This window comes from Egretta garzetta, unplaced genomic scaffold, assembly GCF_000687185.1.
Source record: "Egretta garzetta isolate BGI_Z169 unplaced genomic scaffold, ASM68718v1 scaffold594, whole genome shotgun sequence".
NCBI lineage: Eukaryota > Metazoa > Chordata > Aves > Pelecaniformes > Ardeidae > Egretta > Egretta garzetta.
This window is the reverse complement of record NW_009259578.1, coordinates 394727-421095: the sequence shown is the minus strand read 5'-3', so window position 1 is coordinate 421095 and position 26369 is coordinate 394727. Positions and strand designations below refer to the sequence as shown.

The following is a 26369-nucleotide window of genomic DNA, read 5'->3' as shown; positions in this document are numbered from 1 at the left end:
TGCCCTACATGTTTAGGCTGTTTGGGGTCAGGCTGGGTATTTTAGCCATTACTCTGCATTTTGCCAGCATAGAAGTCTCCTGCTGCATATTGGCGTGATCGATGGCCTGCTGGAACCTGAGGAGGGAGCTGCTAACCAGACTTCTGCATCATATTTCGCACATCATATTCAAAGGAGGTGTAAATTGGCTCATTGCCACTGGCTTTGGAGGCAAGTTAATTCACCCCAGTGGAGTATCTAATCCATCGGCTTTCCAGGCACAGCTCCTGCAAGGAGCCGAGCGCAGACACCTCCCCTCTCTGAGGGATTATCTCCGTCTGTGCAGCGAGATGCCCGCCTTTCCTGAAATCCTCTGTCCTGATGCAAAAGGGGTTTGCCCACAGCATTGCAGGAGGTGGGGTAGAAGGAAACTCCTCAGGACATGCTGTCCTTCTGCTGCCCCAGACAGGGTCAGATCCTTGGCAGTCCCAGCAGATGCTCTTCTAACCTCTTCTAAAATCTTCTTTCTACCAAACTACTCCCCTGCTTCTCTGTGCCCACAGGACATGTTTCCTCAAGTCCGACATCTTCCCGATCTAGACCTAGCCAAGGACATTTTGCTTTCTAGATACAGGTCATGTGTAGAGGTCACCATCATTCAGCAGTGCGTTTCCTAGATTGAATAACTCTCAGTCCCACAAACTTTTCTTTTTTGGTTTTGTTTTTTTGAACCTCTGTTTTGCTCCCTGTCCGGCGGGTCCCCGCCTTTCCTGAAGCTCAGTGTGGGACCAGACATGCCACCCCAGGAGACATGTTACCAAAGCAGAAGGGTTACTCATCCCACCTGGCAGTCTGTGCTCTTATTTCTATGTCCCATTCTGCTGTTTGCCCTTTTCACAACAGCACCATGTATTTGACGGATGTTCACCTGGTGGCCTGTGTAGCCCTTCAATGCTTTACCGTGGTACTGCTGCCTAAGCAGATAGTCCAGATTTTTGCAGTTTTGATAATTTTCCTACAAACATAAATTTTGCATTTGTCTTCATTGTATTGCATCCTGGGTTTTTTTCAGACCATTTCTCCAATTTCTGTAAATTGCTTTGAATCTAATGCTGGCTGCCAGCATGCCAGTGGTCCCCTCGCTTGTCATCTCCACGCTCAAAGGGTAAACTTTCTACTCCATTGCCAAAATCACTAGTGAATGTAATACGGGTGAGCTCACTGCGTAATCTGGACTTGGATGGAAAATTCTGTCATGCTAAACATCCTAGAGCTGGGCCTTGCAATTCTTTCCCAGAAACTCCCATCAGTATTATCTGTGCCTGGAGTAGCAGCTCAGCCACATTGCTCGGCAGCACTGGCTTTTGTGCAAAATCTGAGAAAAGAAGCAAAACATCAAGTTTTGGGTCTGTCCTTCTCTCAGAGCATTTCAGAGAGAAACCTGCTCCATTCCAAGAAAGGAGCTGGACAACGCTGAACCATCCCGATGGACGATACAGCAGCCCTCTCCATCCCACCATCACCACCTCCCCCGTTCTCTGTCTGGGACTGCTTGGCTAGGTGGGTAGCTAGCCTAGATGCTGCCTACTTGGTTTCTATCAACATTTTTGATAGATTCAGGACATTCACATGAAGCATTCTGATTCTGTGGATTCAGGAGTTTGCAGGGGAAAAGCATTCAGTCAGAATTTTTTTTATTAGGTGAAATCAGCATGTCTGATTTCTTCCCAAATCAACTGGGTACAGAGAATTCAGCCCTAATTCAGGGACCGAATGGATCTCTCTTATCTCCGGCAGGGCAAGTTTTTCTAATTCTCTCCCTTAATGGTTGGAATACACTGATAATTCTCAGCACTAACATGGCAGCAGCTGGATTGACCTGAAGTCTCCAGGACAGCAAGGGTAAACTGCTGATCTCTTTGCTACATCACAGTAAAGTATCGTGCTGCCTCTGTGCACCAGGGCTGAGGACAATCACAGAAACATTTACATTGGAAAAGGCCTTCAAGATTGTTGAGTCCAAACATAAACCTAACAATGCCAAGTCCACCACTAAACCATGTCCCTAATCACCATGTCTACCCGTCTTTTAAATACGTCCAGGGATGGGGACTCAACCGCTTCCCTGGGCAGCCTATTCCAGTGCTTAACAACCCTTTCCATGAAGAAATTTTTCCTAATGTCCAACCTAAACGTCTCCTGATGCAACTTCAGGCCATTTCCCCTTGTCCTATCACCTGTTACTTGGGAGAAGAGACCAAGACGCATCTTGCTACAGCCTCCTTTCAGGCAGTTGTAGAGGGCGATCAGGTCTCCCCTCAGCCTCTTCTTCTCCAGGCTAAACAACCCTGGTTCCCTCAGCCGCTCTTCATCAGACTTGTGCTCCAGACTCCTCACCAGCTTTGTTGCTCTTCTCTGGACATGCTCCAGCACCTCAATGTCCTCCTTGTAATGAGGGGGCCCAAAACTGAACACAGTATTCGAGGTGCTGAGTACAGGGACACGATCACTTCCCTGCTCCTGCTGGCCACACTATTCCTGATACAAGCCAGGATGCCAAGTGCAGGACCTGGCACTTGGCCTTGTTGAACCTCATACAACTGGCCTCGGCCCATCTATCCAGCCTGTCCAGATCCCTCTGTAGAGCCTCCCTACACTCAAGCAGATCAACACTCCCTCCCAACCTCGTGTCGTCTGCAAACTTACCTGACGGTGCACTCGATCCCCTCATCCAGAGCATTGATAAAGATGTTAAACAGAACTGGCCACAACACTGAGCCCTGGGGAGCACCACTTGTGACCGGCCGCCAACTAGATTTAACTCCGTTCACCACCACCCTTTGGGTCCAGCCATCCAGCCAGATTTTTTACCCAGCAAGGAGTATGCCTGTCCAGGCCATGGGCAGCCAGTTTCTCAAGCAGAATGCTGTGGGAAACGGTGTCACAGGCTTTACTAAAGTCCAGGTACACTACATCCACAGCCTTTCTCTTGTCCACTAAGCGGATCACCTTGCCATAGAAGGAGATCAGGTTCGTTGAGCAGGACCTGCCTTACATAAACGCATGGTGACTGGGCCTGATCACCTGTCTGTCTTGTATGTGCCACATGATGGCACTCAAGATGATCTGCTCCATGACCTTCTCTGTCTGACCTGACATTGAGGTCAGACAGACAAACCTGTAGCTTAGACATTAGGAACAATTTTTAGACATTGGGAAAAATTTCTTCACAGAAAGGGTTTTCAGGCACTGGAATGGGCTGTCCAGGGAAGTGGTTGAGTCCCTATCCCTGGAGGTATTTAAGAGCCGGGCAGACGAGGTGCTTAGGGACATGGTTTAGTGGTGGGATAGCAGTGTTAGGTTAAGGGTTGGACTTGGTGATCTTAAAGGTCTTTTCCAACCTGAATGATTCTATGATTCCTCAGATCCTCCTTCTGGCCCTTCTTGTAGATGGGCGTCACATTTGCTAACCTCCAGCCAACTGGCACCTCCCTGGTTCTCCAGGACTGCTGATAAATGATGGAATGTGGCTTGGTGAGCACGCCTGCCAGCTCCCTCAATACCCTTGGGTGGATCCCATCTGGCCCCATAGACTTGTGTGTGTCTAAGTGGTGTAGCAGGTCGCTAACTATTTCCCCTTGGATTATGGGGGCTTCATTCGGCTCCTCATTCCTGCCTTGCAGCTCAGGGGGCTGGGTACCCTGAGAACAACTGGTCTGACTATTAAAGATCGAGGCAAAGAAGTCATTAAATACCTCAACCTTTTCCTCATCCTTTGTCACTATGTTTCCCCCTGCATCCAATAAAGGATGGAGATTCCCCTTAGCTCTCCTTTTGTTGTTAATGCATTTATAGAAACATTTTTTATTGTCTTTTATGGCAGTAGCCAGATTAAGTTCTAATTGGGCTTTGGCCTTTCTAATATTCTCCCTGCATAACCTCACACCATCCTTGTACTCCTCCTGAGTTTCCCGCTCCTTCTTCCAAAGTTCATAAACTCTCTTTTTTCCTGAGTTCCAGCCAAAGCTCTCTGTTCAACCAGGCCAGTCTTCTTCCCCGCTGGCTCATCTTTTGGCATGTAGGGACAGTCTGCTCCCACACCTTTAAGATTTCCTTCTTGAAGAATGTCCAGCCTTCCTGGACTGCTTTGTCCTTCAGGACTGCCTCCTAAGGGAGCCTGTCAACCAGGCTCCTAAACAGGCCAAAGTCTGCCCTCCTGAAGTCCAAGGTGGCAGTTCTGCTGACCCCTCTCCTTACTCCTCCAAGAATCGAAGATGCTATGAATAAGTTGTCTAGCAGAGAGGGCTGTGCAAGCAATAGAAGTTCAGCAGTGGTATAGTTTGTTTTTCTTTGAAGACCTGTTTTGGAAGCTGCTTAGTGTGCCATTTCACCCTCCAGTATCTGTATTCAAGCATTGGAACGGGCTGCCCAGGGAAGTGGTCGAGTCCCCATTCCTGCAGGTATTTAAAAGACAGGTAGATGTAGTGCTTAGGGACATGGTTTAGTGGTGGACTTGGCAGTATTAGGTTAACGTTTGGACTTGATGATCTTAAAAGTCTTTTCCGACCTAAATGATTGTATGATTCTAGCTCATCTGCCTGGGAGCAAAAAGGTTTATCATGGAAACTTGTGTTGACGAGATGATTCATTTCATGGACCCCAGAAAGACAGCAACAAGGAGGGTTTAATGTACAGGTGAAGACAAGTGTGTGGTTTAAGCTTTGTTAAACAATGGAACAGCCTTCAATTTCTCCAAAGGCCTCAAAAGTGAATAGGTAAGAGGGTCCCAGAAGAAAGGTCACCTCTCTATATTTCAATATCTTTAATTCATGCAAGAAAATTAATTTTTGTACTGAATTTAACATCAGCTACCCGCCTGAGGCAACTACTTGGTGAAAGAGCACAGATGCCACAGATGCCAAGATCCATCTGCTCCTTACCAAATCCAGCTTCTTGACTCCCTGCAAGAGAGGTTTTCTACTTTTCACCTGCCATCACAGCTTTTGTACAACAATAACTCTTTCTTCAATAAAATACTACTTTTTTTTCAGAGTGATGAAGAGAGGAGATTTTTGCGTGAGATCTACATCACTTGAAGTAGTTCTCCCAGTTATCATGGCAAGGACAGGTGGTAGAGGTATTGATAACCGTACGGTAGAGAAATGTGATCTTTTGAAATAGTCTAGTAGACACCAAATGCATCCCCACGCCAAAGTCCAGACACCTCTCCTTAACCCATGCCAGCATCCAGCAGAGCTACCATTCACACCTTACAGTACAAGGCAGATAGAGAATATATAATTTAACCTCATTTGGCATAGCTGTATTTCAGGATTAGTGCTTCTTCCTTTGCTCCCAGTATTGTGCTGTGAAAATCTCTTTGCAATGGATTCACGTGCCTTAATGCAGTGAAAACACATGCTGCTGCCTGAAGGGCTCCTCTCTTTGGCTCATTAGGGCCACGAATGTAATCCTCCTCCGGGCACACCTCCTATTTAGCCTTTGATGTGACAACTGTGGAGACTATTGCCTGTAGTGCCACGTCTCATCCAGTTTCATCAACTCACTTTGGAGAGTCACTGCCACCCACAAGACTATGTGGGACCAGCAGATGGGAACCCATCCAGAACAGAGGGGCAATGTTTCCTTTCAAAACTCACATCTGTTTAGGGGGGAGACAAGACAGTGCAGCGCTTGTGGTAGCAAACTTTGCCATGCCTGTCTCCCAAAGTACAGTTAATTCAGCTTTTAATTATCCTGGCTGTGGGAGGCATCCCAGCTGCAGGAACGCCTCTGAGAGCTCCTCTTCTTTGATGGGCCTTCTTTGGTTCTTACCCCTGTCAGCGTGACGAAGTTACGTTTAAGAAGATCAAATCAAATCTTTTCCTAGCATTCAAAAATGGCATTTAGCTTGCATAGGCAGTTCTTCTGGGTCTTAGGCCATCTTTATAGATCTGGGACTAAATTAGAAAATAAACTCTGAATTGCTTTGGATTCCCTAGCATTGGGCTTGTTGAATCAGTGTGAAAGCCTGCTTTGGACAAGTAGGTTGTGTGGTGAGAAAATCTTTTCCCCGTGCCCTTATCTGCAATGCAGGGAGCTCCCTGAGACAGTCAGACTCATCTGAAGAAGGATCTGCTTTTTCATGGAGAGCGAGAAGAGAATGTGTTAATGCCTACAGCCATACTTTCCACTCCTGCAGCAAGGTTCAGAGAAACCTGTTTGCATTTCAGCAGCAGAGAAATGTGTGAGGAGAAAACATAAGCCATTAGTTCCTGCAATAGTAGAGTGGTCAATAATAAAAGAGAGACAGAAATCCACAGTTTGATGTTTCTGGCCAGACAGTCAGGAGGGGGTGAATTCACTGTTCCCCTGAAGTGGATAAACTCTAATTCCCTATATTTATCCTTTCTAACTGATATCCTTAATTGACTCCCATCACTGGTTGTAAGATAAAGTCCGTAGAAGCAAGATCAGCTGTATTTGATTTATGATTTACATGTTTATAACCATATAGCCACTCTAGCTGTATTTGATTTTAAAGTATAAACCAGCAATTGTGTTTCTTTAGAGAAAGTTGGAACAATGCTCCCACCTTGCTCTCGCAGATGGTATGAACATCATTTTGTCCTTCCTTTTCCTACTTTCTGCTGCTTCTCCAGCCCAGACCTCCTTTTCCAAATCAGACACTGTTTTCCCGCATACTTAAAGCTTTTCCAGAGTGAGCCTTTTAATGGAAGAGTTTTGTCTACCCTCTAGTGGGAATCTGAATTATAGCACCTGCAGAGCCCAGCTGCGAGAATACGGGAGGCTGGACCACCTTGGGCACAGCCTGGAATTACCACAGGACTGATCTTCACAGTGTTTCCAGCAAACATGATGCCCTATTGCTGTCCCTCCCCTGCTTCAGTCAGATTGAGGTTTGCATTTGGGGAAAAAAGGATGGGGGCTACATTTGCTAGGATGTTTTTCCAGCAGAGGGACTGATTTTGATTTTCCCTGGTGTTTGTCGGCCAAATATTTAGCTCTGATAAGTAAGTACAGCTGTATTAATCATGTTGAATGGAAATGAGGATGGAAATTCAGAAGATGTATGAAAAATTGCACTGGCATACGTACATAGTGACCAGTGGTACCCTGCCCCTTGGGTGAAGGCAGCTTGCTAATTATGGAACCTGTTTATAATCTTTGCACCCGAACAACTTCCCGACCTGTGGTGTGATGCACACCTTTCAGCCTTATGTGCTGCTAATGTTTCGTCTTAACCCGCAAATTAACACATACTTGCTACAAACCTGTAAATGGGATGAATACAGCTAATTACTGGCTCTTGGCTGAGGTCACCTGCAGTGATAGTCAAATAACTTTGGTGATAAAGAGCTGGTCCCCCCAAAACCTTCTCTGAAGGAAAAGAGAAGCGCTCCTTCCATGGATGCAGAGTATGGTGCTGGGATGAACCAGGGCCTGAGTAGCGCGGACACAGCTCTAACTCAACTTCTATTACTGAAGTGTCACAACTGAGCAATCAAGACTCCCTTGAAAATCTTACCCTAAGCCTAAAATGCGCTTTGTAAAAGCTCTGGGCTGGGAACTGATCTCTTCCCTGCTTGGCTGCTAATTTGCTTTGTGACCAGAGGCAAGTCATTTAACTCCACTGTGCCTCAGTTTCATCACCTGTAAAATAGGGGCGATATAGAAATATCTCAGAGCAGCTTACTAGCAGAAAGGTAAATGTGGGGAAACTCCTGTAGGCAGGTGCTGCTGCCTTGGCTGGTAAGATAACTTCCCCTTGATAAAAAACATCATGAAGTGAAGGGAGAAGGGAATTTTCAAAAAGATTTATTGCTTGAAATTGTTGCACCGTGCATTTTGTATGCCACTGTCTGCTAGGTCTTCTTCATTATTGCTGAGGCCATAAGTGATTGGGCCAGCCTGGCGCACTCAGCGGAAAATTGCCCCTTTGGGAACATTTGGGGCTGGAAATAAATCCACCTATAATGCTTAGCTGCTTTGTGCCAAGTCACCTCCTTTTTGCCCAGCTTAACAGATCTGTAACAAGAGCAGAGCAGGAGGCTTTACCTTGGATGCCCTTTGAAGCACCCCCAGAGAAGGTGTTTTCTAGCCTTGTCGGCAGCGGGTCCAGGGCATCACTTTGCACAGTGGCTGGCACCATGGAAGTCCTTGAAAATTGGAGGAGAGATGTGAGAATATCACAGGGTGCTCTTGCGGTGATACCAAAATACCTTGTCACAGATCCACCGACAAAACACGGATTCTGCCAGCCACATGGGAACATCTTGAAAGCGTCCTGGGACACAGCCAAATAACTTGTGCCGATCGGGGGCAAATGAGAACCACAAAGATTGCAGCAGAACCACTGGAAGGGACAGAATGAATTTCCTAGTCATTTTTCCAAAAAGTTGATGTGTCTTGAGCAACAGACTGGATGTGGTGAAGGGAGATGGAAGGACTGAGTAACCTGTTGTCAGGTTTTCTAGCCTGAGTAGCAGGGAGCATGCTGGAAATACAACCATATTTAATGAAAACATGTGATGGAAGATGTCTCCGGAACCTTCTACCTTGCTTTATTAGGGTTCAGCGTGGCATTGTCTGTCTGTGCACAAAGTTGTATTTCTTTCTTCTTTGCCTTATCTTCTTTCACTGTTTCACAAAGTGAAGGGAAATCTATAAAGCAATTTGGAAAAACACATCTTTCCCTTTTTTTAAAAAAAAACAGAGCTCAGAACTTTGTTTTCCTCATAAGATCAGAGAGCATCACCAGTACTATAGCTTCCAGGCAACCGCCTCTCTTTTGGTTTAGAAATCAGTGATACCAACCATTTCGGGGAGCAAAGGAACCAAAGAGAGATCTTAGAAGTTAAAATACCTTTTAATTCAAATGCCTTTTAAGGTTCTAGCAATGATGAATCAAACATACTCTGCCTCATACTTGCCTGCAGCAGCCCCGAAAAATCATGTTCCCTCTGTGTGTTTTAAACAAATTGGCATTTGAGCTTTAAATTTTACTTTAGAAAGACACTCAGCCCAGTGCTTACCAACTTTACTTTTTTCTCCTTCTTGGCCCCAGAGTCCAGCTCTGACTAAAAACAGGGGTGTGTTTTTTCTCCTGCTTTGAAGGCACCTGACTCGCTCTGCTCTCCACTGCAGCATCGAGTCAGCAAGACACCGCAGTCAAAAGTACTGCTCTTGGCCAGTAGCTATTCAGAAAACAGGCCTTAAAAGACACTTTCTTTAGGGTAACCCTTTTTTTCCCCTCTTAGACTTAATTGTGTGGCCTTTACATTGAAGTGGCATCAGCTGGCACCGCAGAATGCCACTATTTTCACAAAACGCAAGGGAGCTGTGAGGGAGGGAAGACACAAAGTATTTTTCTTTACATCTCTTTTCTGCTGGCAGGGAAAGGCAAATACAGTTTGGAGCTGGTAGGAGTTGAATAGCGATGCGTTTGTTTGTTTGCTGCTGCTTCTGGCGGTGTGCTCCCCCCTCGTCTCTGACTCCCCCTCCTTTGACCTCTTTCCAGTGATAACCACCTGTGGCTGTGGATGCATCTGGTCTGTGTCTGGTCCTGAAGGATGCACCCACTGGATGTGGGGGAGACAGATAACAATGCAATAGCCAAGGGCTATTGTGGAATGTGCCCACCTAAGCACAGTGGTCAGTATGCAAATGTGACTATGAGCCAATTATCTTACCCCCATAAACAGTGAGCAGCCCAAGAACCCTTGGAGCTCTCCTGCACGGCAGCGGGCTGCACGCCAGGATCTCCCCTTGAGCAGGGACGCCTCTCAAGGTTACTCCTCGAGGTTGAGAGATTCCTTACCACGACAGATTCTCGGTAAGTGACTAACAGCATGCTAACTTGGAAATCTTAGCTAAGTGACATAAAGGATTAATTGCGCATATATAATCCTTTAGACATAAACCGTTGAGCAAGTCTGGGACTAGGATTGGATCCAGCCGCACCTAGACTCCTCTCTAAGGGAGTTTAGAAAGCAAGGGGATCTTTTCTGAACCTCATGACTCAACGGGAGGGTCTCCCTGACAGCTTTGTCTGACCCTGTCCTCTGTGCAGTAAATAACAAAGTGTACCTTGCCATCGAATCTCATAAACTATTGTCGCAGTTACCACTGACCTTTGTTAACTCACTGTTTTACACCAATAAACCACATTGGTTTTGCCTCCCTCTCACTCCATCCGCGACACTGCTGCTTTAAAGTTTAGGTTCACTCAAACCGGCGTTCTCAGAGTACAACGTATTGACAGATGGAAGCATTCATTCAACGTTTATTCTGCTCGCTTAGCCTTATCAGCAAAATGACATCTATCTGAGGTCTGAATGACTCAGCGGTGAGGCTGGCACTGCCCTCTGCTTCACATGGAGGGTCACCACCATGCAGTTACACCATGCAGCTAATGCAGCAGCATCCTGACGGCGCATACCATTACACTGGGATAGAACCACAGCCCTGTCTCACATCAATATCCAACACAGGCCCTGTTCTCAAGCTATTTTAGCCTTTGTCTCTACTAGCTGTTTACCAAGCTATCAATTTTGATGCTACATGCAGTCTGCTTTGCTCTCCCTTCTCAGGTGTTCAGTATGACACAGAATTGCTTGAAAGGCAGCTAGATGCAGACAGGTTTTGTGATTCTTTTTTTTTTATGCAGAACATTACAGTGAGTATTTTTGCTCTCTGGGAGGTTTGAGTACGAGGAGGGCCTTTTGCTTTCACTTCTTATGGGAACACATGATTTGAGGAGAAAAGGAAAAAAAATGCCGATTGCCTTTCCTGACAATTAAGGGTAGAAAATAGCTCTGCTGCAATCTGTGACAGTACGTGAGTCACTGTGAAGAATAAGCTTCGGCATGTCAGCAATTCCAAAATTTTATCTGTAGTATCATCAGAGTTGACATTCCCCTGAGAGGTGCGAAGCCTCTTTACCTTGCAAAGTCATTCTCTCAGTCCCTCTGCGGTCCCCAGGCAGAGCGCAGCTTGCCGGTAGGTACTTGAGTTGACATGACTGTCTTTGCAAACAAACCTACTAGAGACTTCTGACAGAAGCCTGGTTACTGGAGCATAACTATGCTGTGAATTAGCCTGCAATAGTGTAGTAATTTATGTCACTGTGTTGTCACACTGTATGTACAGAGCTTGGAAAGTGTCTCCTGTTTACTGCAACTGAAGCACTTATCCTTGTTTCAGCAGTAAACTTAACAGCTGCTAAAAATAGAAGCTATTGAAATGTCACCCTTCACAGTAAGCAAAAGGAATGAGTCGCATGAGATAATGATCTCGAAGTCCTGCAGAGCACCTGAGCAGTCCTTGAATGCTTTAAAAATGCTTGCGTCATGGTTGAGCTTTTTTCCTTTTTCAGATCCAACCATGCTACTGGGAGACGCGACCGCCCGTCTCTTGGAGGGTCTTGCCCCACCAGCAAACTATGGCTCCCAGGAGCATTCTCTAATCTGCTTTGGCACTTTAAAATCAGCCAGTTTAGAACAAACTAAACAGAGAGAGGTGGTGGATGAGCAGGTGAGAGAAAAGGAAGGCAACAAAACAACAGCTATGTCAAGGAAAATAGAGGAGTAGGCAAAAAGGTAGCCCCTCTCCAAGTCACCAGAACTGTGGGACTGTCACTCTTGCTGTCAGAGATGGAAAGCCTTGAACGCTTCCATTTCACACTTTTTACCTTCAGCTGCTCCATTTTATGTTGTATGTGTAGCTGTATTTTAAGAGCTTCTGTTCATGTGTGATAAGCTCAGCTTGGGCTTGAGAAGGAAGAGCTTCTGAGAACAAGAATTAAAAATGCTCTGAGAAAGGAAAAGAGATAATTTTTAATCCACACCTTCAGATGTGTATATGTAAGTGGTAGACACATCTTCTGCTTTCTCTTATGTGGAAGAGGAAGAGAATTTTGTGCAGTTTGTTTGTACTTTTTGCCCATGTTGGAGAGCTGAGCTGTTATGAATCTAGGTCAGAAGATATTTGTTTCACGTGAATTGTCTTGTCTATTTGTGTAACTTGTGGATTTGAATCAAACACGTGTATGTGAAACCAGGTAGCTTGACCATGAATGACCTCTATCTACTGGTAATCCGTAAAATTCAGGCTTGGACAACAATACAGAAGAGGACAATCTAAAAGAGAAAACAGGTCAAAAGGCCAATGGCACTGCTTTGAAAAGTTGTATCTGATGTCTGAGCCTTTACCAAATACAGTATTTTAGGTATCCACAAGGCACGTTAAAACACTACGGTGTCATCCCTGGAAACATTCAAGACCAGGTTGGATGGAGCTCTGAGCAACCTGATCTAGTTAGCGGTGTCCCTGCTCACTGCAGCGGGGTTGGACTAGATGACCTCTAGCGGTCCCTTCCAACCCAAACCATTCTATGATTCTATGATTGTTTGTCCTATGGAGGCGTGGTACCCGGGAAGCACTGCCTGTGTGCAGGCTGCCCGTGGGGCATGGTGCTAACCCGTGGTGGGTTACCAGGGCTTTGCCGACAGTGTGCTGGCTGCTGCTGGCCAGCCCCCCTCCCCAAGGCTCCCCAGAGACGTGGCAGTGTGGCAGGATGAGCTCTGGCACTGGGGATGCTCCTGGACACCATTTGTCTCACTGGCACTGATGCTGCTGGGAATGCATTGCCTAATTGCAGAGCCTCGTGGCCAGAAGGGACCCCCAGAGGTCAGGCAGGCTTGTGTCCCTCTTGCTAAGCACCTGGCTAGCCTGCTCCTAGGGACACCCTGTGGTGGAGAATCCTCCTGTCCTTTCCAGTGCTTCATCACCCGTCCTGAGAGATGGTCCGGCCTGATATTCACCCTTGAGTGGTCTTAAGACCATTTGGTTTTCTGTCCAGTTCCTTCCCCTTTGGTCATTTCTCTGAGTGCTCTTGCCATGCTCCTCTCATCTACGTCTTCCCTGAAGGGCAGCATGGCGCTCCAGCTGAGAGGGTAACAAGGCTGCGAAGGGTGTAAGGACTGCTATACAAATCTCGCACATTACATATTCTTATTCATACGTCCCAGCACGGCATCTGCCCTTTTTGCCACAGCAGACACTGTCAGCCCACTGAAACTGTCGGCTCCTGTCCAGCCTGTGATTCACAGTAACCACAGATCTTCCTCTGCTGAACTGCTGCCTAAATATTTTTTTTTCTCCTTTTGTGTTTGCACAGTTCATTATTTCTACTTGAACATAGTACTTTGCACCTGTCACTGTCTAATAGCATCCTGCGTGGTTTTCCGACCATAGTTGCAATTTGTCAACTTAATTTTGTCCTCTCAGCTTCATGTCATCTGCAAATATAACAACCAGACTTTATTTCATCATCCAATTTATTAATGACAAGACTAAATATCCCTAAAGCGAGGACAGACTGGTCAAATCCCCACTTGGTGGCTCCCCCTACTCCGACAGGAATTCACCAATATCTCCACTCTGAGCACAGCTCTGTAACCAGCAAAAATAGTTTCCTCAAGACTGTTTCCTTAGCTTACACACAAGAGTGCCACTTCAGACAAAACTCCTTCTGCAGTCAAGGTATGTGACACCTTCTTTTCCTTCATGTACGAGCCTGTTAATTTGTTGTAGTAGGAAAACAGAACAATCTGGGATTGTACATAGCTGATAGATCCATACTGGCTGGTACTCACCTGTATTCATCTTCTGTAGACTCATGATCTGATTGTTTATTTCAGTATTTTTCTGAGATGGACATTAATGTGACTGTTAATTCCTTGTTCCTCCATTTTTTCCATACATATATATATATATTTCTCTTATACACACACACACACACACACACACATATATAAATATCCTTTTATATGTAATATATCTCCTTCAATTCACCAGCCAGCTCTGAGATTTCACCATTCAGTTCCTCAGTGCTCTACACTGAAGATTATCAGGTCCATCTCATCTGAAAGCATCGGATTTATCTAGGTGCTTTCTAAGAATGTAATTCAGCGGTTTCAGCAACCGTGACAATATCTGCTGCATTTTGCTCAGGCTGTAACAAACTAAGCACTACATCAGTGACAACGCTGAAATCAACGGAAGTGGTTCTCACGTCCAAACTAAGCTCTCCATGTTTCTGTAATCAACCTCAAAGCCCAGAGCAAGAGAACCCTGTGCTTTTCAAATGTCTTTGGAAACAGTCCGGTTGGGTGGTTTTAAATTCCACCTTTGAGGTGGCTGACAATCATTTCTTTTCACTTCCCATTCCTTGGCTGCTAGGAGAGGTATATACAAACCTGCTCCCAAGACAACTTCTTGACAAGTGCTCTACTGCAGGGAGAGGGAGAAGGTAGCTGCAATTCTTGCTACCGTATCAACACACCTGCCTTTGCAGGAGCTTAGTGCACCAAAGCCAGCCCAGGTTTGCTGGGATTCTTTCATAACTTTAATGCAGTTTCTTGCATTGGTCACGTAATTGTTGCTCCTGGGCTACTGGATGTATTTGCTCCACTTACACCTTGAAAGAGAGAGGATGGCCTGCTGGAAGTTACCTCCAATCACGACATAAAGTGGTCGGTTGCCACATGTGTTGAGTTCAGCCAGTGGCCAAGAGGTGATATAGGCAGAGTGGATTTGCTTCTCCACGTGACAGCTGACTGGACACAACCGTAGTTCAGCCTGAGCCACCCAAAAGACGTGGAAAGGGAGGAAACACACATAGAAGACCACCCAGAGGACGGCAGCGAGGCTGCAAACCTTTTGTCTGCAGCAAGCTCGTGCATGGGGCCCAGAATCCAAGGTGTAAATAATGAGCGTGTAGCACAGAGTCACTGTCAGCAATGGCAAGGCGGTGGCCAGGCCGGTCAGCAGCCAGTTATACCACCTGATCGTGCCCATGTTTTCAGAGCTGGTAGGGTCAGGGAGTAAGGATCTGTTTTGTGTCTCTTCTGAGGAGATCAAGAAGTTGACAGGGCTGGCAGCTGCCAGTGAGATCATCCAAATGGCTGCACAAGCCACCACTTCCTCTGGTTGTGGAAGAACTTCACAGGGTGGACAATCACCATGAAGAGGAAGGCAATGAAGCAGGTGAGGAAAAGGATGCTGCTGTACAGGTTGAAGTGGAAGCTGAAGCAGATGATCTTGCACATGAATTTGCCAAAGATCCAGTGCTCCCCACTGGCATAGTAGTGTATCAGGAAGAGAAGGCTGGTGAGATACAGCAGGTCTGTGAGCACCAGCTTGAGCACAATGATGGTGCTGCTCTTCCAAGGCCTCATCTTGAAGCTGTAAACACAAATCGCAATGGTGTTTCCCAGGAAGCCCACCAAGAAGATGATGCTGTACATAATGGGGAAGTACAAAGTCTTCAGACCGACTTCCATGCCAGTGCAGGCAGGAATATCACCTTCAGTGTCTTGCCAGGTGGTGGGGTTGACTAAGTCATCATTTTTTGTGTTCATGATTTTTCCTTAGTGCTTAGAGGAAGACAGGAATGCTTAGAGTTCACTGATGGATAAGACCTTCTCCTAGCTCATCAAAAACAACTAATAACCAAGTCTTTCTTTTCAACTTCCCATCAGTGCCACTATTAAAGTCTTTACTGAATAAGGAAAGGTCTTGCTGCTTTGGGGAGAACTGATCCTGATCTAGAGGCCTTTTATCATATCTATATAGAGATAGATAAAATTTTATTTTAAAGTACATGTTTTCAGGGAAGAGTCTGCACAGGCACAATGAAGTTGTAATATCAGGCATTCCCAGCCTCACAGTCTGTGATGTGTGTCCCCTGGTATATAAAGTTCACCACCTTCTCTCATCAGGGGTCAAGTGGAGCAGAAGGACAGACTAGCTGTGGCACACTACTGACCAAAAGTATAGGGAGGAATGTCCAGTACCTAACTGCTCCATAAATGCTATTTGCATCCTTGTTAATTAATTGGAAAACAGGGCAGATGTTGCAATGTTTTCATATTCTTTTTGATGCTGGAGTTCATTACCATTTTTCCCCCTGCTCCTTGGAAACAACTGATATTTCATTCTTCTAGCCCATCAACAAGATTGAAGTTGCGAAGAAATAGGTTATTTTTAGGCTTGTCATTAGCTGTAAACTTCTATCCCTGTAAAAATTTTAAATGGTGTTTTGCTCAGGCAGTAGTCATAGATAGTAGTTTTCTGGATATCAGAATAAATGAATCCAACTTTGCAAAGCAGCCATTTGCAAGATATAATATGGGACTTGAGCAGGATTCAAGGGAAGTAAAGATAGCCTGGTACATAGTCTCTACAACAGAAAATACAGGGCTACTGAAGCACAAGCCAAATAACAGCTAACGTTGCATCCAATAAGTGCATTTGTGTGAATGCCTTCTTTCTTTTAAAGTGGAATAAATGTTTTGATGGAAAAAATGAGTAAATCCCTAGCGTGTTTTTTTCTGGAGGAATGCAACTTCTGTAAGATAGGGATGACGCCTGTCCTCAAATTACTGTGGCCTGGATCTGTTAAAATGGATCCTACTGAATCATCACTTCGATTTCTTGTTTCACACTGAATTTTCTTTATGTAGCTTCTACCCTCACTCACTTGTGAGATCTCAGAGACTGGTTGCAGGATTTGAATTCAAATCTGTGTAGAATATTTGGTTCAAACATATTTATAACACTTTGGAAACTGAAGCTGAAGCTTGAAAAGATGCATGCCAAACACTGGTGTTTGGCTTTTAAAGGGCAAAACAGCTTCAAACCTCTTCTCATGGCTGGGGATGGCACAGGGGATGGTTTAGAAAAATCCAGCGGCTCTAATTCAGTTGAGAAGGAATGCAGCAGTACAGTTGTCCCGCACCGGGGCTGTACATGCCGCGGTGCTTACAGTGCACAGCTACTACGCAAGCTGAAGGGCACGGCTGGGTGCTGCTCCCTGCACCACTTTCTTCGTGGTTTTGTAGGACTATCATTTTGACTGCAGCTTTTTCTCCACCAACCAGCATGCTGCGGCAGCAAACCTATGGGTGTTGGGGAGCAAATACCTCCGATTACCGAGGAGCGCGGCAGCGGCATTCAGCCACTGCAGTCCCTACCGACGGCCACACGCTCTCAGGTGCTTTCGGAGCCATCCCCTTTGCTATCGGTGAGATATCTGATAGGGCTGTATTTGGGTTGGGGAACATGGGACTCCCTCACAGGCCAGGCCACCCCCAAGCCAAGCGCTGGTTAAGGAAACCTGAGGTGGGGACAAGTATTGCAAGAAAAGCACATGAGTGTGGGGATCTCAGTTCTGAACTCCCCTAAGTTTACATCCACTCTAACAGGTTACCACAAGGACCAAAGAAAGGAGACAGCAAGTCTTTGCTGTTGGCCTTACTATTTTACTTCTGAATTACAAATAGAATTTAGACAAAACTTAAATCTAATTAAAGAACAGTTTGTACTGTGGCAGATTTTATCACACTAAGTAATTGGCCATAATGGGACTTCTGCAGCCCAAGCTGAGGGCAAATGATATATGCTGTAGACACATAATGAACTTTAAATAAATTATCCAAGAGCAGAACTCGTAATAAAAGGGAACTAGATTATTGAAATAGAAACCCTCTTTCAGTCTTAACAGCCTAGTCACTGTCTAGAGTCACTGCTCTATTACATGGTATTTTTTACTGTAACCAATTGATTGGAGTCACTTTAAAAAATGTTGTGATTGCACGTCTTTAATTGCAGTCACGTATAAGGGAAACTTGTCTGCTCCTGCATTGTGATAATTTAATTAGAGCCTGCTGGAAATAAAAGCCAAATGGCTGCAGCCATGGCAAAGTAACCTAATGCCTGTAATTGGACTATATTTCACACAGATGTGTTGCTGAATAAATTAAATAGGATTTGTCTCACAGTGTTTGACTCTTCCACTGGCTCAGATTTAAGAGATGCAAATGATATATTTAGGGACGAAGATGTGAGTCCTCCTTCCCTTATCCTTTATAATTCAGGGAGGTATCTCCATATTGAAAGAGTATGTGGATTTAATGTGAGTATTAGATGCATCCCAGATAAGTTTAATTAGTTCCATGCTTCCATCGTCCTTTAACCCTTTGGTCATCTCTCTCCACTTCACCCTGCCTCTATATTCACACCTTTAAATCAAAATATCCATTTTACCTGTAAATCCTTGGTGCTGTCTTCTCTCTTCTTTGTAGCTGGTTCCTTAAATACCCTACTCCAGCTGGCAGAGTTTGCTTTTAAATTCCACGGGCTTGTGCAGTGACATGGTCTGGGAAAGCTGTAGCAACCCCCTTGGGGCTATCAGGCAGGTTGCAGGAACGCAACCTCTGTTTCTAGGTCTCTGGCGGGCGAAGGCAGTGTGGGCTCCATGGGTTTTGAACCATCAGGAGCTGCCCTGCAGAGGGTTTGGTGGATGCTGGGGGCTGAGATCAAGCCCTTGCCTCTCAAGGAGGGCAAAGGTACCCATGCTTTCCAAACTGAGAAGTTGGTGGGCCCAGCTGCCCCTCCTGCAGGGAGGGACCTGGCTCTCAGAAGAGCTGGCATTGTGCAACCGGGGCGTAAGCAGGGTCTTGTGGCTGGGAGGGATATTTAAGACCATGTGCTTGTGAGGGCAGCCTGGCTGGAGGAGGGCTTTGCTGGAGACAGAGATTTCATGACTCTGCCAGACAGCTATCCTGACCATATTACATGGGTAATATGCTCTTCTGCTGGCATGACTTGTCCAGCAGTCAGAGGAACGAAGAAGCCTAGGAAGGAAGTCAAACTATGTGCTCCCTTTGCATATGGTTTGAAAAAATACCCAGTCTGATGTGTGATCTGGAACATTTTACAGTCCCCAAATATCCAGGCAACAAAGCAGAAAAAAGACCAGCACTTCTTGAATGTGATGGCCAACCCTCAAGAAGGGGCTAGCAGAAATCTCTTCTCCCTTTGGAGAGGGAAGAAGGGCACAAGCACCTTCTGGGGTGCCCTATGACTGGGGTTTTACTTCCTTTGCACAGTGAACTGCGAGGAGCGTGGGCCCACCTAGAAGTGCCAAGGTAATGATGGTGTGGAAGTTAAAGATTTGATGGGTCACTTGGCTTTCCAGTGTGGTGCTGGCTGGGACTAGGACATCGCAGAGATCTCCTACAGAGCCAGCAGGATCACTGCAACATCCAGAAGAGTTGGAATACCAGTGATAAGCGCCTAATGAAAAGATAGTAGTTGTTCTTCACTTCAAAACGGCAACCTGAGAGCAGGAATTGGCTACAGCAAAGCCGGCTGAAACTTGAGTCCAATGTTTTGCTTGATCTTTTCTTCCCCTTCCTTTTCAACAGGTTTTGACTCTTGTGCTAACAGTGCTCCATTGACCTTCACCTTGTTTCAAAGCAGTGATCTTACACCAGTTTCAGGCTTTTTTTTTTTTTTAATGGAGAAAACACTTTCAAAAGCGTAAGTGTTCCAGATTTGATTTTGACTTAAATATTTGCAGACTTCTGTGAACAGGTTGAAAAGTTATTATGATGAGAGTGAAATGTTTAGATGAGGCTGAAAAGAACTTGAATGTTTTCCAACACTGAACTTAATTTCAGATCTCGTTTGAAGCTATTATTTACTTTCTCATGGTGATAAGAGATGTGAACCTGGAAACATGAGCAATTATGTAGTGCATAAGGTAATGGTGAATCAGGCTCAAGTTATTCAGTAAATATAACTTTGAAAATGATTGCATAACTGTCCTGTTTCTTCACCTGATGCTTTCAACATTTGCCATCTCCACACGAATGACTTTCAGCTTTCTGATTATACAGAATCTGTTCTCCTTAACTCTTTCTGGTATAAGTTTGGCCACACCAACCTTGAATGTGAATATTAATTTTGGACTTGTAAATACAAATGTTCAGAAATAAACCAACAGTTGTCAACATATCCCCGAGTAACAGTTTATGAGAGTCTGACTATTTATAGAAAGAGTTGAAACCACTTTTTACCATGTGACTAGCTACCAGTTAGTAGTAATTTTATTATTCTACGTCATGGGAACTGTACATTCCACACATCTCAAAACCACCCTTTGCAAAGTGCATACAGGGAGTCATGGAGAGACCTGGGGTGTGAAGCTGTCTGTTCTCAGGAGTCCCAGTTTATCCTTACACACATAGATGAAGAACTTTCTGCATTTTATTTATAAATTCCTGTCATGTATAAAGAGTATCAAGTCCATTGATCATTATTTTTCTTTTTTTTTAATTCATCATTTGATGTTTTGTCTGCTCTCATATGGTATTTTTTTGAGTAAGAATGGATATTGCTCTGACTTTGATTTCAATGATATTAAAAGCAGACCATTACTTGAATACTTCAGTGTTTGTACTTCAGGAAAAGATTTTGAAAAATTGTAAGGAGATGGAAAAGAGCTTCAGGAATGAATGGAGTATTGAGAAATGTCGTGACGTGCCTTAAGAGACTTTTGAGACTTTAGAGATTTGCTCTGGTTAGTTTGGTCAGGAGCAGATTTAAACAGGAACGGATGATAGCCATGATCACATCTATGGAAAGAGACTCCTGGCACTGGCGTAGCTGGAGCTATGGCAGTCCAGGCTGGCAGCAAAGCACAAGTATTCCCCGGTGAGAGTGGGTAGCTGCTAAAACAAATCCCCTCAGTAATATGGTAGATTCTTCAACTTTGGGAATTTTTAAACCAACATTGAATATCTTCTGCATAAATATTGGTATAGTTGCAGAGCAGCATAAGGTGATACCATCATGCAACTTTGCAGGAGAGATTCATAGGTTTTAAAGGCTAGAAGGTCCTCTAGAAAACCCAGTCTAGAAGGTTGTATACCCAAGGCCATAGGATTTAGCTCATAATTCCCAGTAACTTGTATTTGGCACTTTTGTTTAATGGGAGGACGATCTTGATTTGGAGACAGGCAGAATCTTCTTATTCCTTTGACATCTTTTTCTAAAGATGAATCATGCCCACAGTTTAAATCATGGGCTCAGATTTTAATATAACTCTCTAGTTTGTGCTTCCAGATTTTTGCCTTCTTCGTGCCTTTCTCTGCTATAAGGAGAAGCCCATTTAGCAATGGCTGATTTGTTTCTGTGGAAGTATTTAAATATTATAATCCAATCATCTTTCATACTTCTTCCTGATTAGCTTGGTAACTTAGGGCACCCTACCATCATATCTGGACTTCTCCAGCCTATTCTCTTTTTTCTGCCATCAGCTTTATTGGGTAGAACATGAGGTCCTCCAGCCTCCATCCTGGGTTTCTGCACCTCAGGCAATGTGGCTGGAGCCATGGCTCTGCCTGAATTGCCAGACTTGCAGAAATCCCAGGTATCCCTGGTGTGCATGCACCAGTCAGCTCTGCCATGGGACATGGTAGGATGGCAGGGTTAGGTTAATGGTTGGACTTGATGATCTTAAAGGTCTTTTCCAGCCTAAAGGATTCTATGATTCTATTCTATGATTCCAGCCAAGCAACCCTGTAGGATAGTGCTGAGGGGTGTCAAAGGTGGCCTGTGAGACACGTACACATGACTCTCCCGAGCCCATATGTGCTCCTGTAGCAATCCGTGAATCCAATCTCCTTCTCCAAGAAAGGAGAGAAAATCATTGTATCCCTGCCCTCTTGAAAAATCTAGAAATGGAGAAAAATATTCTTCTCCACCACCGTGGTGGAAAGACGGGAATGTAAATAGATGTCCTGTGTTAGGAAACCATCACCCAGGATAAGAAAGGCAGAGAGAAGATGGATTGCAATGAACGGAATCAAAGGATCACAAAAGAATCATTCTGCTGCTGCACCAGCAACAGCAAGGAATGAATTATTCTGCCCAGTTCTATCACAGAGAGCAATGAACTCACACAGCAAAGCAACCTCTGTCATGCAACGTCAGCGAGGAAAGCCTCCATAACATAGGCCTTGTCAGAATGTCTCTCTTCAGATCTGACTACGCTGTGCTACGTTGTCTTCAGCTTGCTTCCAAAATATGTGTCATGGTAAAATATCTTACGGTGATCCAGTTGTCAGAGATTGCTGCCTTCTGTCAGAAAATAGATGGGATTCCCCTGCTGTCTCTCCCAGCAAAACCAAATTGTTTTTTCTCCTTGGAAAGAGTTTTTCTTAAATAACTTAGCTTGGATTCTTTGTTCAAATTTAGATATTCTTTAGCATGTGTTTTTACACAAATTCCATGTGATCCATGGTGTAATCTCCCTATATACAGTTCTGAACAATTTTCATCCTGTGCAAAGAATGTATGTCTTTGAAATTGGTCTGATTTGCCATAACGTTTTGGGTCCCTTGTAAATGAAGACTTCAAAGATGTTATCTATCTTTGTCAGATTTCATGTTGACTGATAGGAGGTTTTCAAAGGCGTTATGGGCACTAACAGGGGTTGGATACTAATTGACTTTGATTCCTCAAGAAATCTCTTCTTTTGACCTCATTGGTTGTGTGTTTTTTCCTTCCTGTGTTGCTTCTCCTCTTTTTCCAACAGAGTTTTTATACTTGCAGTGGAGACATTTTAAGGCCCCACCTTTGAAATGCATTCACCGATTGCCGTCAAGGTGATGTAAAACATGCACAACACATGCATATATTTTCATTCACACTCAGAGTTTTTCCTTGGGGACAAACTTTCCTTTTCCTTTGACTCTGCATAAAACTCCTAGGGTGCAGCTGTCCCATGAGAGTTGGCAGTTTGGCAATTTTCGCCTCTGAAGCGCCTACACCACGTGTTCTTCCGGCCATTCATTGCCCCTTCCTGCACTAAGTATTTCCTTCCTGTGCTCAGTGGAAACTCAGACTGCTAAAATGTGGTGCCAATACCTCTGTTTCTGCTCTCGGTATAACATCTTTGCCCCCAGGGGAGTACTGGTGTGCCTGCGGGACCTAGCAGGGTGGATGGGCATGCATGGGATGGATGCATGTCCTTCCTGTGCATGGCAGCTCTGCAAGTCAGACGTTCATATTCCAAAGACATAAGTTTGTTCCCAACTGATTTTTCCTACGTGTTTTGTCATTGTTTATTCGAGTGAAACAAAAAAAAATCTGAAGTGTGCCGAAAATACCCATGGGCCCTTGTACAACAGGATATATAATTGGTACATTAGTCTTTGGTATGTTTTATTTGTAGCACTTTTTCTTTAAGTTCAGTGGGATTGTAGTGCTATGGCAAATTAGGCAATCACTGCAGAACATATATTTCAGGGATGGATTATCATATATCACACTTGGGGGCCCACAGTCTGTGTCTTAACTAGAAGTTCATGCTTCTCAGTTTTATACTCTGCTTTCACTTCAGCTTTCAAGAGTTTGACTTTTTTTTTCTGGTATGGCATTGAGAAATCCCTTCTCCTTCCTTGTTTGTACTACAACCTGTTGAGGATTTCTCTTATCTTTCAGGGTGTGTCTTCTGCTGAAGGTCAGTGTTATTGACGGATCTTTCTGCACCTCAGCTGAGTCATCTGAAATAATTTCCTTGTTGCCCTTCTCTTTACTGGGTTTGCAGTGTGAATTACTTACCTGCCCAGTTCAGAGTAGTTAAGGACAAACCCTGCTGCTTTTCTTTACCTGAAGAGGTCCTGTTTAGGCAAAACAAGACCAGTGTGAATGTGGAAAGGCAAGGAGAGTGGTGGCCAACAGAGAGCCAGGGAAGTGAAGCACGGAGCTGGCTGGCAACAGAGAAAGATGAGGCTCAGAAAGCCCATAAGAGCTTGTGCTGTGTGAAGACTAGCTCAGGCAAAAAGCAAATGTTGCCATGGATCTCCTTTGCCCTTCCATCCTTTCCCTGTAAGAGAGGAATAAAGCTCTTGCATATGACATCCTTGTCCAGCACGGATGCCAGTTACCAAGCACTGAGCATGCACTGTGGAATGACAGTACAGATCTAGATGTGATGGCCACCTCTTGTCAAACATTTCTTAGTTCTAAGCCGTACCTGAGGCAGGCTGCTGGTGCCTGCGTATTCTTCCCCTTGCATGCCAATGGGCCAGCTGGTGTACGTAAAGGCCTGTGTTTTCCCTTATTCCCTCTGATGCTGCCTTTTTGTGGTTAAAAACTGAAAATGTCATCCAGTCAAATTTTGTGGGAAGAAGAATACGGAGTAAGAGAATATAATGAGAAACCTTTCTTCTATAACTCCAGCCAGGCAGTAGAACAGGCCACCTGGAGAGGCTGTACAGGTGCCATCCCTGGAGACTTTCAAGTCCCAGCTGTACACAGCCCTGAGAAACCTGGTCTGAAATTGGTGCCAACCCTGCTCTGAGCAGGCGATTGCACTAGAGACCTCTTGATGTCCCTTCCAACCTGTTTGATTCCAAGATCTTATGATCCTCTGAAGTCTGCAAGCTGTAAAAGTCAAAGGTAAAATCAAAGACCCATCATTTCAAGAGCAAGAAGTATCTAAGTATTGCTTCAGGAAAGCCAAATTGTGGTATAGCAAAAGTACCCTAGACCTTGGCCAATCCCTTTCCACAGCCAGAGTCCTGTTCACCAGCCAGCCTTGTCTGTCTGATCCCCATTTCCCAGGAGTCTTGAAGGCTGCAAAACACTTGTTGTTAGCTGAAATAGCTAAATTCTCCTGTTTTCTATATTATTAGTCCTTGAGATATTGCAGTCCTTTACATTCCTTTCTCATACTTAGGATTTGGATATGTATGGCTGTATGCATATGTGCATACTTAGTTATCCTCAGCATTCCCATTCAGTAAGCTGCCTGGATTTAAACATAGATTTGTATCCTGAAATTACTCCTTTGACTTTATTTGTGGCCTGGAAAATATTTCTATTTTTTAATCTAATAATTTATAATTTAATAACTTATCTCTGATAAATTGTCAAGCTTCTGTTTAGAAGGAATGCTTTCTTGCAGACCTGCATTGCGGAGTTTCACTGTGGAACAAGGCTAGGAGCGCACAAAGGTCCTGGTGGAGAAGCTTTGAGATCTGTGCTCACAGATTGGGTTGTAATCGGTTTTCAATACAAAAATGCTTCAGTGTTCAAATGGCCTATTTGATGTGAGTTTGATTTCACAGCCCAGTTTCTCACTCCCTGTAGTCTCCTCTTCAAAACAAAAAGGGATTTGGCGCTCTGGTTACGTACCCCCAATTCTTGAGAGCTCCCACCTTCTTGATTCATTGGTTTTGAGTTGCTAGTAGTACTCTGTTCATACGTGTCCTAGCTTTGGTACTAACTCCAAATTTAATTTTTGTTCATCAGCCAGAAGTTTGGGTGATTTACTAATGTTTACTAAAATACGGGCTCTCATTCATTTTAATTTACAATATGGACTGAAGACCTGAGGGCAAGAAATGCGCAGAGCCTACCTCCACCCATGTCCTTATAACCCAGGGACAGCCAGGGCACAGCGATGCATCAGCTCTGTGGCTGCTAGTCGTGATGGGCAGTAGATGTCACTCTTACCTAACGTATAGAGATTGGTTTCTCCACTGAAAGGATGGAGCCTTTCTAAAAGTGTGTATAGGGAGGGGGAAAGGAAAAAAAGAAAAACAAAAAGCATAATTGCTACTGAGTGAAAATTTTATTTTCAGATAAAAATACGTGTACTTAGAAAACCATAGCTTTTATAGAAGCATGGAATGGTTTGGGTTGGAAGGGACCTTTAAAGGTCATCTAGTCCAACCCCCCTGCAATGAGCAGGGACATCTTCAACTCCATCTGGTTGCTCAGAGCCCTGTCTGATCTTACCTTGAACGTTTCTAGGGGTGGAGCATCTACCACCTCTCTGGGCAACTGTTCCAGTGTTTCACCACCCTCATCATAAAGAATTTCTTCCTTATGTCCAATCTGAACCTACCCTCTTTCAGTTTAAAGCCATTGCCCCTTGTCCGTATCACTACAGGCCCTGGTAAAAAGTCTCTCAACATCTTTCTTATAAGACCTCTTTAAGTATTGAAAGGCTGCAATGAGGTATTCTCAGAGCCTTCTCTTTCCTAGGCAAGATGTTGTACCCAAACCTTGTTCTGAAACCCTAAAGAAAGGTATATTGAATCTTTAATGAAAGATATATTTCGGGGGGGATGTTGGTACTGGGGTTTATTTTGGGTTTTTTTTTTTAGTTCAGTCTTTGAAATGTATGTTGGGGACCTGCTAAACTATGCCAGACAGGGGTGAAAGGCCTGCAAAGTTGCAACTGGTGTGAGTACCTGTGCTATTTGTTCTGGTTTTTTTTTTTTTTCTTGGTAAGAACAAACCAATTTCCCTGAACAGAAACATTAGATACTCTCACAGGAGTGACAGTTCTTGATGTACGTCACAGTAAAAGTCATGTTTTACAGATATATGGTAAATCACAGTAATTTCTGATTTCTGCTGGAGTTCTGGCTGGTCACCTCTCATAGAATCATAGAATCATTTGGTTGGAAAAGACCTCTGAGATCATCAAGTCCAACCAT

General features: G+C 44.5%; 1 protein-coding gene across 1 annotated transcript; it reads right to left on the bottom strand.

The window, feature by feature from the left end:
* Nucleotides 1-14454: 14454 nt before the first annotated feature.
* On the bottom strand, nt 14455-15425 carry LOC104125262 (2-oxoglutarate receptor 1-like). The gene is given in 2 exon segments (XM_009637701.2): nt 14455-14978; nt 14981-15425. Coding segments are annotated over 2 exon segments (969 nt in total).
* Between the last annotated feature and the right edge of the window lie 10944 nt (nt 15426-26369).